General features: G+C 38.9%; 1 protein-coding gene across 1 annotated transcript in view; it reads left to right on the top strand.

Moving 5' to 3' along the window:
• Positions 1-13,595, top strand: part of LOC103077858 (succinyl-CoA ligase [GDP-forming] subunit beta, mitochondrial) — a gene marked incomplete at its 3' end in the record, with an annotated part of 162,089 nt that overhangs the window by 56,364 nt on the left and 92,130 nt on the right. The window contains exon 2 of the mRNA XM_007447302.1: positions 7,120-7,261. Within this exon, the coding sequence (XP_007447364.1) occupies positions 7,180-7,261 (82 nt within the window). The remainder of the gene's footprint in view (positions 1-7,119; positions 7,262-13,595) is intronic.

Here is a 13,595-nt window from a genome sequence, read left to right as displayed (position 1 = left end):
TACTCACTTTCCTGCTCTTTTTTCCAGGTCTGACTTTATTCTTTTCTTTCCATAGGCTTAGGTTTCTAATCATGATGCTGCTTTTCTTTATCTGTCTCTTCAGCAAGTTTTCTTTGTGAAGCAGGAGTTGACGTGCTGGTGTTTTCATATTAAGGGCTAAACAGAAAAGTGCTGTTATTATTATTGTTGTTATTGTTATCTTTCTCTTATAAACGAGATTCTACTTAATCTCTTTTCCATGGCAACAGTGAAGTGGCTTCTTTATCAGTGCCTGTTTTAAGCAAGCAGGCCTTTTATTTTATGGTACTCATATTGAGACACATCGAGTTATACCTGTCTTTTTCATTTGCACCAACACGTTTATTTGAAGCCTAGTATTTCCTAGGTAATGTGACTAAGGTAGATTTATGGGTGCTAATTTGCATACAGAATAACATTGGCAAAATCTAAAATATAACAAACACATACCAACTCTTGGCATGCCACAGCCCCACCGAGCATCTGCCTTCCTTGCCTGTAATGAGAGGGAAATATATTTTCCTCTGAGTTTACAGCTAGTTCCTTGTTTGTATTCCACTGTCGTCAATGCTGTTGAGAGGTCAAAATGAGGTTTAAGAGCCTCTTCCTATCTAACAGCAGGAGTTTATATTAGAGCTGATAGTTCTGTGTAACAGAGAAGGCAAGCTTTTCCTCCCTCACCCTGATTTGACACCACATTTGAAGAACCCCTGCTACATTTAAGTACGGGTGCAAGCCCTTCATTTTCTAGGCAAGTTAATAGGCTCGAGGCTATGCATTTGGGTTAAAGCTTAGGTTTGATGACTTCCTCTCAGTGTTGTTTTTTAGTAAATTGATTTTCATTCCACAAATAATAAATTTTTTTTCTATAATTTTTTATTTGTTTTAAATTATAGATTAGGTTAAATCATCCTTTGATCACCATGTTCCTGGTCTGCCCTCCTCAGATTTACTGGCATGAAGTTTGGTGAACTTCATCTGGCCCTTTTCCTATACATTCACTTACTCATATGTCTGTCCTTGGAAGATACAGAATATTGCTTTGTGTGTGGACACATGTGTCTGAAATATAAGTATTATTCTACTTTATATACTGAAAGAAACTTGCCGTTTTCTTCCAGTAACGTGTCTTGGAGAATGGTCAGTGTTAGGCCTCCATACTTAGCAGGCTAGACTAGTCAGTGAAGAAGTTATTCTTGAGATCTCAGTGGTCTGTTGACCACTGAGGTTTATTATTATTAAATCAAAGGTTTCTTTCTTTCTTTTTTTTTAAAAAAAAATTTATTTATTTATTTTTGGTTTCATTGGGCCTTTTTGCTGCATGCGGGCTTTCTCTAGTTGTGGCTCGCGGGGGCTACTCTTCGTTGCAGTGGCTTCTCTTCTTGCGGAGCGCAGGCTCTGGGCGTGCAGGTTTCAGTAGTTGTAGCTCACGGGCTCTGGAGCACAGGCTCAGTAGTTGTGGCGCATGGGCTTAGTTGCTCCATGGCATGTGGGGTCTTCCCAGACCAGGGCTGAAACCCGTGTCCCCTGCATTGGCAGGCGGATTCTTAACCACTACACCACCAAGGAAGTCCCAAAGGTTTATTTCTTGTTCATGTAAATGTGTGACTCCAAGGCAAGGGCCCTCCATGTAGTAACTTGATAATCCATGCTGTTTCAACCCTCTGACTCCACCGTCTCCACATGTGGCTTCCAGGTCCTTGCAGCCACTGGAAAAGGGCGCTGGAGGGTTGCTGGAAAGTTTTGGCACGCTAGGTGCAAGAGAACTGAGAATGGAGGGGAACACATGGATAGTGGTGCTAGTCTGTTGCCACAGGAGTTTTCAGTGCTTCATGTAGCTTGAATATATTGTGGTTTAATTAGCTGGTCTCCTATTTGATGGGCATTTAGATCACTTCCAACTTTCCCCTTTATTATGTACAACACTACACAGAAGAGCCATATATGTATCCTGGGTACACATGTGACTGTTATGCTAGTTTAAACACTCAAGAAGTAGACTTCACAGTTCAGAGGATGTGGGTGTTCTGGTTACCATCAGTGCTGTCACATTGTTTTTGAAGGTGGTCACACTGGTGTTTGATTTGCATGGTTAGTGTATGAGAAAGAAATACCTTCACCAATGACATTATCAAACTTTCATTTTTTCCCCTATCCAATGGCAGCTTTGTTCCTTTTGGCAAAATGGCTTCTCATTTTTGTTTTAATTTCTATTTTCCTGGTTATTAGTGAGTTTTTGATTCTCTCTCAGACTCTGTTATGCTGCCTGACTGAAGCAGGACTGTGGAAAGTCAGGCTGAAGAAAGACAGGGAGTGCAGAGAGCCAGTGGGCAGATGTGGCTCACACATTCTCCCTTTGGGGGCACCCAGCTCAATGACATTTCTTTCTATACTCCCTTGATCAGTTTTTTTTTCCCTCCCATGGCGATATTTCAGTAGTCTTTACACCTCTGATTTTAAAACTGCGGGGTGAAGGATCCTTTTTCAGTTGTGTCATTTTTTTCTGTGGAGCTGTCTAATTTTGTGTTTTGAGTTTTCTTGTGAATTTTTCCCTGCTTAGTCATTGTCTTTTTATCTCTTGGTTCTCTTTGTCTTTTCCCTCATTTTTCATTCTTTTTCTTCTGTCTCTGCTCCCTTGTTCCCATTGGCCGTTAAATCTTTATGTGCTGCTTTTCTTTTAAGTTGTATTTTCCCCTTCCCCTCCAAGCTTAGAAATGCTTTTTGCTCTGTCAAAGAAACACGGAAGGGAAGGGAGCAATGGAAAGGTCAGTGCACAAATCTAGAAGTAACCGAACCCAGGGGCCCACCCCCTCCAGCTGTTTTGAGAACATGATGCTGTTCTGATATGGTCACTTTGCCAAAATCTGTATGAAAAACGGAAAGAACATTGGAATGAGTCGATTTCTCATTCTGCCTCTGGCTCACTGTAGGATCCCTAGGCATGTTACTTCTCATCTTTAGGCCTCAAGTTCTCTGACTCTAAAATGAGGAGGTTGGATCTCAGTAGTCTTTCTATACCTTGGAACCCCAGTATATGAAACGTGACTTCCTGGGAAACTGCTGCAGATTAAGGGTCCAAAGTCGCCTTTATAATGGCCCACTGCCATTCATCTTCCCCTGCGATGTCTTGAACGGGCGCCTTCAAAATCTGTGGAGCAGCAGGTCATTTAATAGGAGTTAACAGGGAAGATAATTCATGACAAAAGTATTAGAACAATTAGAATCCATACAGGGCTGGGGAGGCAACCCAGAGACTGGCAACATTAGGAACCTTCTACCAGCCTGAGGAGTGGAAGGAGTGGAAGGGGGTGGTGTTGGCAGAGTCCAGGCCAACTTGTGGGTATAGGAGTCACGGTGGGGAGATAGCAGGAGCTGGAGTTATGGAAGGAAGGGCTGTCTGGAGGGACCTGAGGCTTCAGAGGAGATGCAGTCACTGTTGGAGTGGCCACCTGACTTAGAAAGAGGAAGCCAAAGCCTGGTATCTTCTTCTCACTGTCCTATCTCCAAACAGTCTCAAATTTAGGCAGGAGCCAGTTGCAAAGAACACAGTTTGAAGGCAAGCAGGCGAATAACTGGCAGAAACAACTGAAAGGCACTGGGTCAGATGATCTTTAAACTCTCTTCCTTTATATTCCAGAGTTCATGGATGCCCTGGAAGATTCCTGACTTCTGCAGTGAAGATATTAGTCTAGGGTGTTAACAGGTCGCTCTGCCTAGGAATTGGAGTAAACTACTTCTTCTACCAGTTTAGAGTCTTTGGACAGCACCTGCTCACATCTCCACTTCCCTCCCTCCCAAAGCCTGGAGCAGCTGCGTTTCTCCTTACGTGCGCTCTGCCAGCGTTTCATGAGAATCCTATTCCTGGTAGATTTTTGACCTTTTGAAGACAGGAATATGATCCTGCTCATGTCAGTCTCAGTATTTATCACCAAGAGGCCTCTGGGAATGTGGAGCCAGAGTACAAACGGAGGGAATCAATAGTATTACAGCCGAAGCTTTGCTGTTTTACAGTCACCTGTGATAGTGGGCCAGTGACTAAACCTTCAGCCTGGGTTTCCTAAACGGTAAGATGGTTTTATTAGGACAGACTAGGTGCTATAGATGGGCTGGGTTCTGCAGCAGCAACAAATAATCCCCAGAATCTCAATGGCTAAAAGTCCACCAAGGTTTATTTTTCACTGCACATTCATTGTGATTTACCTGGGGATGTTCAGTCCTCACTTTTAACCCCTGGCTCATAGATCAACTACCATCTTGAATATTGCCAATCCCCAGCTCGAGAGAGAGAGTGTTTGGGTGGGTGGGAGGGTTGACAATCAAATGTTGGGCCTAACGTGTCACGCACCATGTGTACTCATGCCTTATTATCTGGAACTAGTTACATGGCCTCACCTAACTTCAGCTAAGGCAAAGAAGTACCTGGAAGGAGGACAGTTAGGAATATTTGTTAGTTTTCATTAATGATAGTTACAGAGAAAGATAATAATACTTGACTTCTCATGATTTTTTTGGCCATTAGATAAGATAAATACTGATTATAATACCTAACCTGTAGGAAATGCTCCATCAATAATAGGTAGAACAGTTATTATTGTTATTATTATTCAGCAGCATGCTTTACACCATCCTTCTACTTAGTAACTTCTTTTTTCTTCCCCATGAAAATGCAAAAGTAGACTTAACTTGTTCCTGTCTAGACGTATCACAAATTCTTAATTAATGAAGTTGAGTTAATGAAGTTTTAGACCCAGTCAGGGACCCTACTCTTCCAAGTTTAGGATTGACAAATATAGGTAATTATTCTGTAAAACGATCACTTTGTGGAGTGATAGCTTGAGTATCAGCAGTGGCTTTGGAACTATGTTCACTGCGTTGGTTTTCAATTTAAGAGCCACAGACTTTAAGCAGCTTTTCATTTTGAGTCAGTGCAGAAACAGTCAATATGTATTATATGTCTATGAAGCTGGTCTCTGGATCAATTGCAGTTAGTTTGCAGCAGATTGCATTAACATATCTAAAGTTAATACACTGAGTGTTCTGATGAAAAGAAATTGACTGTGACCACACTATGGCTGTTTTTAGTTTCTCTCAAATGTCCTTTTCAAACAGTATTTCTTTTTTTCTTCTGTTAATGGCTTTAAATTGGTACATCAACATAAACTTAATCTATTGATCCTTCCCCATTTGCGTTTTAAAAGTGGTCCCAGAATATGGCACATATCATGTTCAATCTCTTCTTTCTTTAGGGGGCTTTTACTAAATGCCTCAAACTGAATTTTTCTTGGCATGTTACATGAGGTGCTATTAAGACTACTAAGTTGACGAGTACATTCATTTTTGAATTGTTGTGTTTTTCAAATTACTAATGTTTCATCAAGACTTAAAAATTCAGAAATAAGAGTAACAAATCATATACAGTTAACAAATTGTATAAACAGTTGTGAGCACTGCTTGTCTGACAGTTTATTTTTATCTTAGCATTATCTGTTTCTAAAGAAGAAGTACAAGCAACTTCAATTTTAATAACATCATTACCAATATTTATAAGGATGGAACAAAGAGAGAGCTTGAGGCTTGATCATGTTGAAATTTGAATTTTTTTACAAGTATGTGTAAATTATGTTTATTTTAGATCTGAAGGACTTTTACTTTTTTTAGAGAAAGTCAGTTTCTGGAAATGAAAAGTTATCTATATCAGGGGACAAAAAGACAAAAGGCAGGATTTATTTATTTGGCTATCTAACTGGTAATTTTTTAGTATCTTTTGTATGCCAAGCACTATCACATTCTTCATAAAGACATAAAGAAGTTGAAGACACACTCAGTCCTTGAGTAGAACCCAGTCTTGCTGTAAGGTTCTGGAGCCTCTTTGGAATGCCTCTCTTCCAAAAGAGCTTCATGAGTGTGTTGTAGCTTGGAGATGCCAGAAGAACATGCCATTTTTAAGGACACATTAAAGGTCCTGAAAGCTAGTGGTTCCATGTGGTAAAGCCCTGTGGACCTCAGTTTATGGTCTGCGTGATACTGCTCGGACATCCACTGAGGTCCTTGACTGAAACCGCTAGGAGGGATCTTCCACCACCAGTCTTGTGAGCCAGTTGTGTGATTGATTTTTTGGTTGGTTTGTGCATTAATGGCATCGTTATCTTACCTCTAGTGAACTGTGGTTCCTTTGCATCATAACTCATGGATAGAAATAAAACTAAGTGTATTCATTTTTTTGTTTTAAAAACAAGACTTACGGATTTGATAGGGAATGTCGATCTTATTCTAAAGAATGAGAAGAATTTATTTGTTTATGTCACTCCGTCCTTTGATTATTTTCCAACACAAATATAAACTAATTGATTAGTGCATATTGGAAAACCACTTTCACATGATTCTTACGCAGAGTTACTTTAATACACAAATGGCAGTTTTTAGGAACTAGTAGTTTAATTAATGGTGACTTTTTCAGGTTGCTGTACTCAACTTTGGTGTGTGAAAGAGATAATCTCATTGAACACATAATGACTGTACCTAGAGCCCATTAAAAACCACAACAAAGAAGTGGATTAGTCTGTGGCCCATTGACCTCAAAGAGTTGAAACAAATTTCCTGAGATACCTTAGGATGATTCATGCTGTGTGTACAGTTATTAAAATAATGCTTTGAGCTTTGTTTGGAGTGGAGATGGGGGAAAGCATATGCTATATAACAGAGTCCTTAACATTTTTTAAAATAACTTTTTACTGAAGTCCTTATAGACTCACAGGGAGCTGCAAAAATAGTGCAAGAGTACACAGCTTCCCCCAGCATCCCCTAGTGTTGACATCTTACATAGTTTGAGTGCAGTATCAAAACCGGGAAATTGACTTTGGTACATTCCTGTTAACTAAATTACACACCTTATTCATTCAGGGGTGTGTGTAGTTGTCCTTAACATTTTTGATTAGAAAAACAATTAAGCATGAAGAATTCATTATAGAGTTTTTTTCTTTTGCCTCCAAAATCTCTGTTGCCGATTGCCTTCTGAGGGTACCTGTAAGACTGGCCCTGTAAGTTGACCGTTATTCTTCATGCTGTTGTAAGTCTCCTTATCTCTCTCCCCAATTTCTCTAGGTGGTTCAGTTAACCCCCAGAAGATGGTTGAACCTGCACGAATACCAGAGCAAGAAACTAATGTCTGACAACGGAGTGAAAGTTCAAAGATTCTTTGTAGCAGACACTGACAGTGAAGCTCTGGAGGCTGCTAAGAGACTAAGTAAGCTAATTCATAGTAGGTGAAGTAGGCTTGGCCAAATTAGTGAATTCACAGGTAGTGGTTTCCCACTAGTTAAATTTCTTTGTCACCGGTTATACTAACAGTGACAGGTACAGTGTAGAGCTTTGAGTTGCAAGGGCAAAATGCCCAATTAAGAAAACTTTATTCTGTTACATGAGATAGCAGCATATGGGGTGCCACTCTATGGTAATTTTTCCAAGTCTCTCAGTCACTGTTTCACCTAGTTCTCTTATCTGTGGTTTAGTGGCTGCAAGAAAATTGGTTGAACAGTGTAAAGTGTCAGAGAGAAGCCCGTTGCAGGGTAAGTCAGTCAAGACAGTTGGCATCCTTTATTAAGCCTCTTAGAACATGCGGAAAGTTTCCTCTGAGTGACTGGAGGAGAGAAAGGGAAGAATGTGCATTTGGAAGTCCTTTTTTTTTTTTTTACATCTTTATTGGAGTATAATTGCTTTACAATGGTGTGTTAGTTTCTCCTTTATAACAAAGTGAATCAGTTATACGTATACATATGTTCCCATATCTCTTCCCTCTTGCGTCTCCCTCCCTCCCACCCTCCCCATCCCACCCCTCCAGGCGGTCACAAAGCACCGAGCTGATCTCCCTGGGCTACGCAGCTGCTTCTGCTGACTTTGGTTCAGTGTTTTGCCCTTTCATTTATCAGCTCTGTAACTTTGCGTAAGTACCTTTTCTTTTCTGTGCCTCAGTTTCCTTGTCTGTAAATCAGTGCTAATGTGTTTACCTCCCAAATCTATTTAGAGCCTTTAAGGGAGACTGCACACTGGTACATGGTAGAAAATCTAATCAGTTTCCCTAGTTATAGATTGAGAAATTGGGACTCAGATTTTGCTGTTTTTCAGTGAATATTCCTTCTTTTGCCATATAGACTCTCTCGTTGTCAGTCTGGATTAGCATTGTCCATTAGAAATGTAATGTGAGCCACACAAGTATTTTAAAATTTTCTAAGTCACCTTAATAAAAATAAAAAGAAACAGGTGAAATAAATTTTAATAATATGTTTTGTTTACCCCAGTATATCCAAAATATTATCATTTCAAAATGTAATTAATATAAAACAATTTTCAAGGGGTTATTTTATATTCTATTTTTGTGCTAATGCTCACAAATCTGATTTATATATTACATCACCAGGACATCTCATTTCACACTAGCCACATTTCAGGTGTTCGAAAGACACATGCTGTCTTGTGGCTACCCAGTCGGACAGTGCAGATCAGGACTCTAGAAGGATGTGCATGTGCATTCTTTGCCTGCAATCTTGGAGAGCAGTTGTTTGCCATTAAAAAAGAAAGCATAGAGCATCTGCTCACTGGCTTTTCCCAGGCAGCTGTAGCAAAGTTTGAGAGTGCTCTGTATTTCAATTTTCCAATTTTCTGTGCTCTTTTAAGAGTAGGTGATGAGGTGCTTTGGTTAGTAGTTGTTCTTTTATCTCCCTTTCAGAGTTCCCCCTGGTGCTTATACGCCAGATCCTTTCTCTGTTATTTCAGTTGAAATGTATATTTATTTTTTCTTTCAACAAATAGTTATTGTCAACCACGTGTTTTAGGCATGGTGGATGCAGCTGTGGAAGATGAGCAAGCCCTTTTTCTTCTTCAAAGTTACATTCTAGAAAGGAACAAATTTGTAATTTTCAGATGCTAAATGTAGAAATTGAGAGCAGTCTATATTTTAAGAAATGAAAATTGGTTTTATTCTCAAGAACTATCAAAATCGGTTTTTATGGTTAAAAAAAACAGTAAAATTAGACTTAAACCTGGATGAGAGTTCTGTAGTGAACTGTGGTAATAGACTCAGTAAAGGTTAGTATTCTAACATCATTATATGAAAGGATCATTTTTGTTTTATACTCCTCTGGTTTGGGGATTGGGTAATGAGAGCAAGAAGTGTGAAGTTCAGGTTGGTCTTTGGTCCTCATTTTCCCTATTATTTTCTTAAATGTGCTGACACACTAGTAGTCCAGGTCTAAGGATCTTTCTTAAGGGAATTCTGGAAGCCAGCTGCTTACCTGCCACCTGCCTTAAGTGGAGCACAGCTAAGAGAATTTACCATTCAGATTTTCAAAGAGATTTGGACTTAACCGGACTAATTGGCGTCTTGGTCATGGATTTTTTTTATAAGCATTTATTTAGCCACCACTTTGTGGGTGGGAATTGTATACTGTGTTTGTCAGACAGGATTTTTGCTCTGGAAGAATTAGCAAGGTGATATTTATATGTCAAGGCAGGGTGGACAGAGGGGAAGAGAGAGACAGTGAAGCAAGTTTAAATAAAAGAAAGTTAAATTAAAAATGAAAATCAACTTAAAAAAAAGACATTTTGGTTCCTGAGGACCGGTTTTTAAGGAGAATGATACTGGATTGAGAATGATGTGGCTGTATGTGTGCCTTGGCCTGTGCATACCTGTAATCATCCTTTAGATGGGGTGGCCCTGGGAAGGCCTCACTGTGATCCTGCTTAGAGCTAAAAGAGAATTTAGAGAACTAATCCGAGCACCTCATTTTCTGAATGAATGAGTAATCCTCCTCTTACTCAGTAAGTTGTTTTGGGAGAAGGAAGATCTCTGATTTTTGTTGTTGAGTAGACAGTTTTGGTCACAGGGGAAATTTATAGTACTGGAGAAGGAGATGGTACCAAGTCTAGTTGGTTAAACATGAAACAAGTTGATAGTAAATATGAAAGGAGGTATGCACATCTTTGAGATTACTTGGAGAGAGCAAAACGAAAAGAAGCTGACACAACTTCACCCTGTTTACGATCTTGTCTCTGTAAGATTGACAAAACCAACAGCACAATTGGGAGTTTTACCAAGGAGATTTGAGGTTAAGGTTGAAGCTGGATCACACATATGTCTTTCTGACTGTCCTGAAAATGGGACCTCCACTTTATAATTACAGTATTATAATGGGAAAAAATTACATAGAAGAATAATATGCGTAACGTGCAGTAAGTGCTATATAAGATTTTATTGTTGTCATCATCGGCAGCAGCAGCGTATAATTCCAAAGGGTTCACTGCTGTCATGATGCAAATTCACAGACAAATCAGAGACATCTGATGAGTATTCTGTTGCTTGTATGTTCAGAGAGTTCACATTAGACTTTGCAGAGTTTGTAAATGATTGAAATGTATTTGCTTACCTTTCTCCTTTATTGATATTTGAATATGTCTTGAAATAAAATGACATTTTATAAAATATTTTGAAAATAAATACTGATATTAGCCATGCCTGTGATTTCCATTGTAATCTCTGCGTAGATCATCTTACAAATCTCTTTCTTTGTGTTTAAAGTCACATTGCTGGTTTTCTGTTTGCCATCCACTTAAGAGTATCTCTGTCTTTCCTGGCCCAGATGGAGCTTGTCATCTCTTGGTTGCTCCAAACTCTTTCTCCCTCTTAGCTCTTCCTACTTACGCAGCTGAGATATTCCTGTGTCATCTTTAATGCTTCTCATGTCTGTCATATTAAGTCATTTGCCAAAGCCTGCCATTTTTAGTGCAGCATCATTGTTTTGCTAAAGCAACTAAACAGGCAAGATAAGGTTAAAAACTTGCCAGGGTTGTACAGCTAATTGACAAAGATGGGATTTCTACCCAGCCAGGTTGGATTTAATCTCTTCTCCAAGCATTTTTCCTCTTTGCTAACTTGATGATGTTGTTGTTGGGAGATTTTAATATGTGAGTCAGCATTTTTAAGATAGGAAATGCATATTAATAAGATTAGAAGATTGAATTAAAACTAGATGTGGCAGGTTCTAAGGCTCAATTCATAGAAACTGTGTAATCTGAAGATATTTTCTTAATGATTCATTTTGTTGTGTCTCTTTGGGCAGTAGAATGTTTTGCTGTGTAGTTATAGAAATCTTGTTAATTTGACCATTTGTTTCAGATGGGTAGTGCAAACCTTTTGTTTCTGAAACAGTTCATAATGATAAGCTGTTGAGCGAGATCCTCATTTTGTTGTACAGAAAATGAACTTATGTCTGACTGAGAGAGTAAATTTGGTTTGGTGAATTAAGTTTTTAATATATGGATAATATTCCTGCAGCATTTTTTATGAACTACCTTTTGTAATCATGCTTTCAGGAAGGAGTTGTTTCCTTTGCGTATAATTTTCTCAGGAGATTTATTAATTACACGGATTTCTCCTGTATGGATTACATTTAATGTATACAGTCAGCAGATAATTACAGAATACCTATTGTGTGCATGACTAATTTTTATGTTGTGTTTCAGTTCTCTTTAAAAATGAATGAAGGCATAAGTCTTTCACATAACTCAAAAGGCCTGTCTCAAAGATGTGTATAAAAGCATAGACGAAACTTATCTAGGACCACCACTTTTTAGTTTTTGCAATCTCCACAGTTTATTAATTATTCCATTCATATTGATATAAGACTCTCAACATTTGATTAAGCAAGAAGATGGTATTTCAAAACTCAGTTTTATTTCTTGCCAGGAAAGAAATTGAAATATGAATGGAGAAATTAATCTTTTCTCAGCTAATGACATGCATCCTAAAATGGAGATACGGAGCTTTTTATTGAACTCGGCCAGCTTTGGAGTGCTTTCAGCTACAACGTGTTTCCATTCATCAATATGATAACTTATTCTTTTCGTTTTATATAATCACATCCTAAAGCCTGGTGAATTACACACCATTAAGGAGTTGTACTTTATATAAAAAGGGAACTGCTGCCCATTGACTACTGATTGACATGTACAGTTAATCCTGTAGGCAATTAAATGCATAGTAAGCCTCCTTGATTGTTGTGGCTTTGTCATATCACATTATGTGGTTAGGATCTTGCAAAAAGATCTTCTTATAACCTTTGTGTTGAGATGGTGGTCATTATTGTCTTATAATGATAGGTGAGGATAACATTGATTACTCTGTAGTAAATCTTCTTTTTACTACCGTACCAGCTGTCCATTATTTTGAACCTGCAGTCAAGAATGCAATTGCAAGGATGCTGATAAATGCAGGCCATCAGAGGTTGAAACAGTGTCTACTTTCTAGTAATTGTGGTGGTGACTCATCCAGACAGAAGGTGTTTATCGTAGGTCCTGAGACATAGTAAATGCTCAATAAATATTATTGTTACTCACAAAATTTTCATTTGCCCGTGTTTACTTACAAATGCTCCCTAAAAGAACACCTGAATTGACCTTAAAGGCTTTCCCTGACTATGTTTATTAAGAGCATCCTGTTCAACAAATTGTAACCTTTAATAATATTTCCTATTGAATATATTTTGCAGAGAGATTCCCCCCCTTTTATAAAATGTTCTTTTCTCTTCTTCCTAAGTCTGCACATATAAATGGGCTTGCCTGGTCATCTCCCTAGAATTCCTCTTTGCTAGAATGTCTTTTCCTAATTGTCTTGTGCTGTTAACTGAATAGAAGTAGCAGGAGACCCATCAAGTGAAAGGTGAGATTAAGACAGGTTGTGGGCAGGCAGGCTTTATGGGAGTGAACATTTAGCTTCCTGTCAGTTTCCTTACAAACAAATGAGAACAGGGCTTTTTTTTTTTTTTTTTTTTTTTTTTTTTAAATAAAGAGCCTGAATTCATCATTTGACACTGAAGTAGTGACAGGTTGTAAGCCTCATCCCTCTCTTTTCCCTCTCTGGTCCCCATTTGAAAAAATGGATAGGAAGGCCAAGGTGCTCCCTTCTTTGACACTGACAGGAGTTTCAAATCAATCAAGCCCCTGCTCTATAGGAACTCTCATCCAGGATGTAGCCCCTAAGCTCAATAAAATGCCAGTCTCCTTTCCCTCCTCTCTCTCAAGGCATGTTTGGGCCTGTTTGGGAAGCCTGCCCTCCTGCTGTCTACCCAAGAAGAAAAAATAAAATATCTTTATTTATTTGAAAAATATATCTTTTCATAGCCTCTTAATATGTGTGTGACATCATCAATTCCAACACCCAAACCAAATTTTGCATGGGGTCCACCCCATTTATTCAGGATTGAATCCTGAATTCAAGATTATTCTTGTTTAGACTCCTTCTTGCTAGAGAACCAGAATCACAACTAACTGCTAAACAGTCAACAACAGGAAGACACTGGAACTCACCACAAAAGATACCTCATATCCAAAGACAAAGGAGGAGCCACAGTGAGATGGTAGGAGGGGCACAATCACAATAAAATCAAATCCCATAACTGCTGGGTGGGTGACTCACAAACTGGAGAACACTTATACAACAGAAGTCCACCCACTGGAGTGAAGTTTCTGAGCCCCATGTCAGGCTTCCCAACCTGGGGGTCTGGCAACAAGAGGAGGAATTCCTAGAG

Source organism: Lipotes vexillifer, unplaced genomic scaffold, assembly GCF_000442215.2.
Source record: "Lipotes vexillifer unplaced genomic scaffold, Lipotes_vexillifer_v1.1 scaffold1571, whole genome shotgun sequence".
NCBI lineage: Eukaryota > Metazoa > Chordata > Mammalia > Artiodactyla > Lipotidae > Lipotes > Lipotes vexillifer.
Note: the sequence above shows the minus strand (reverse complement) of the source record. Positions and strands in the feature narration are given on the sequence as shown.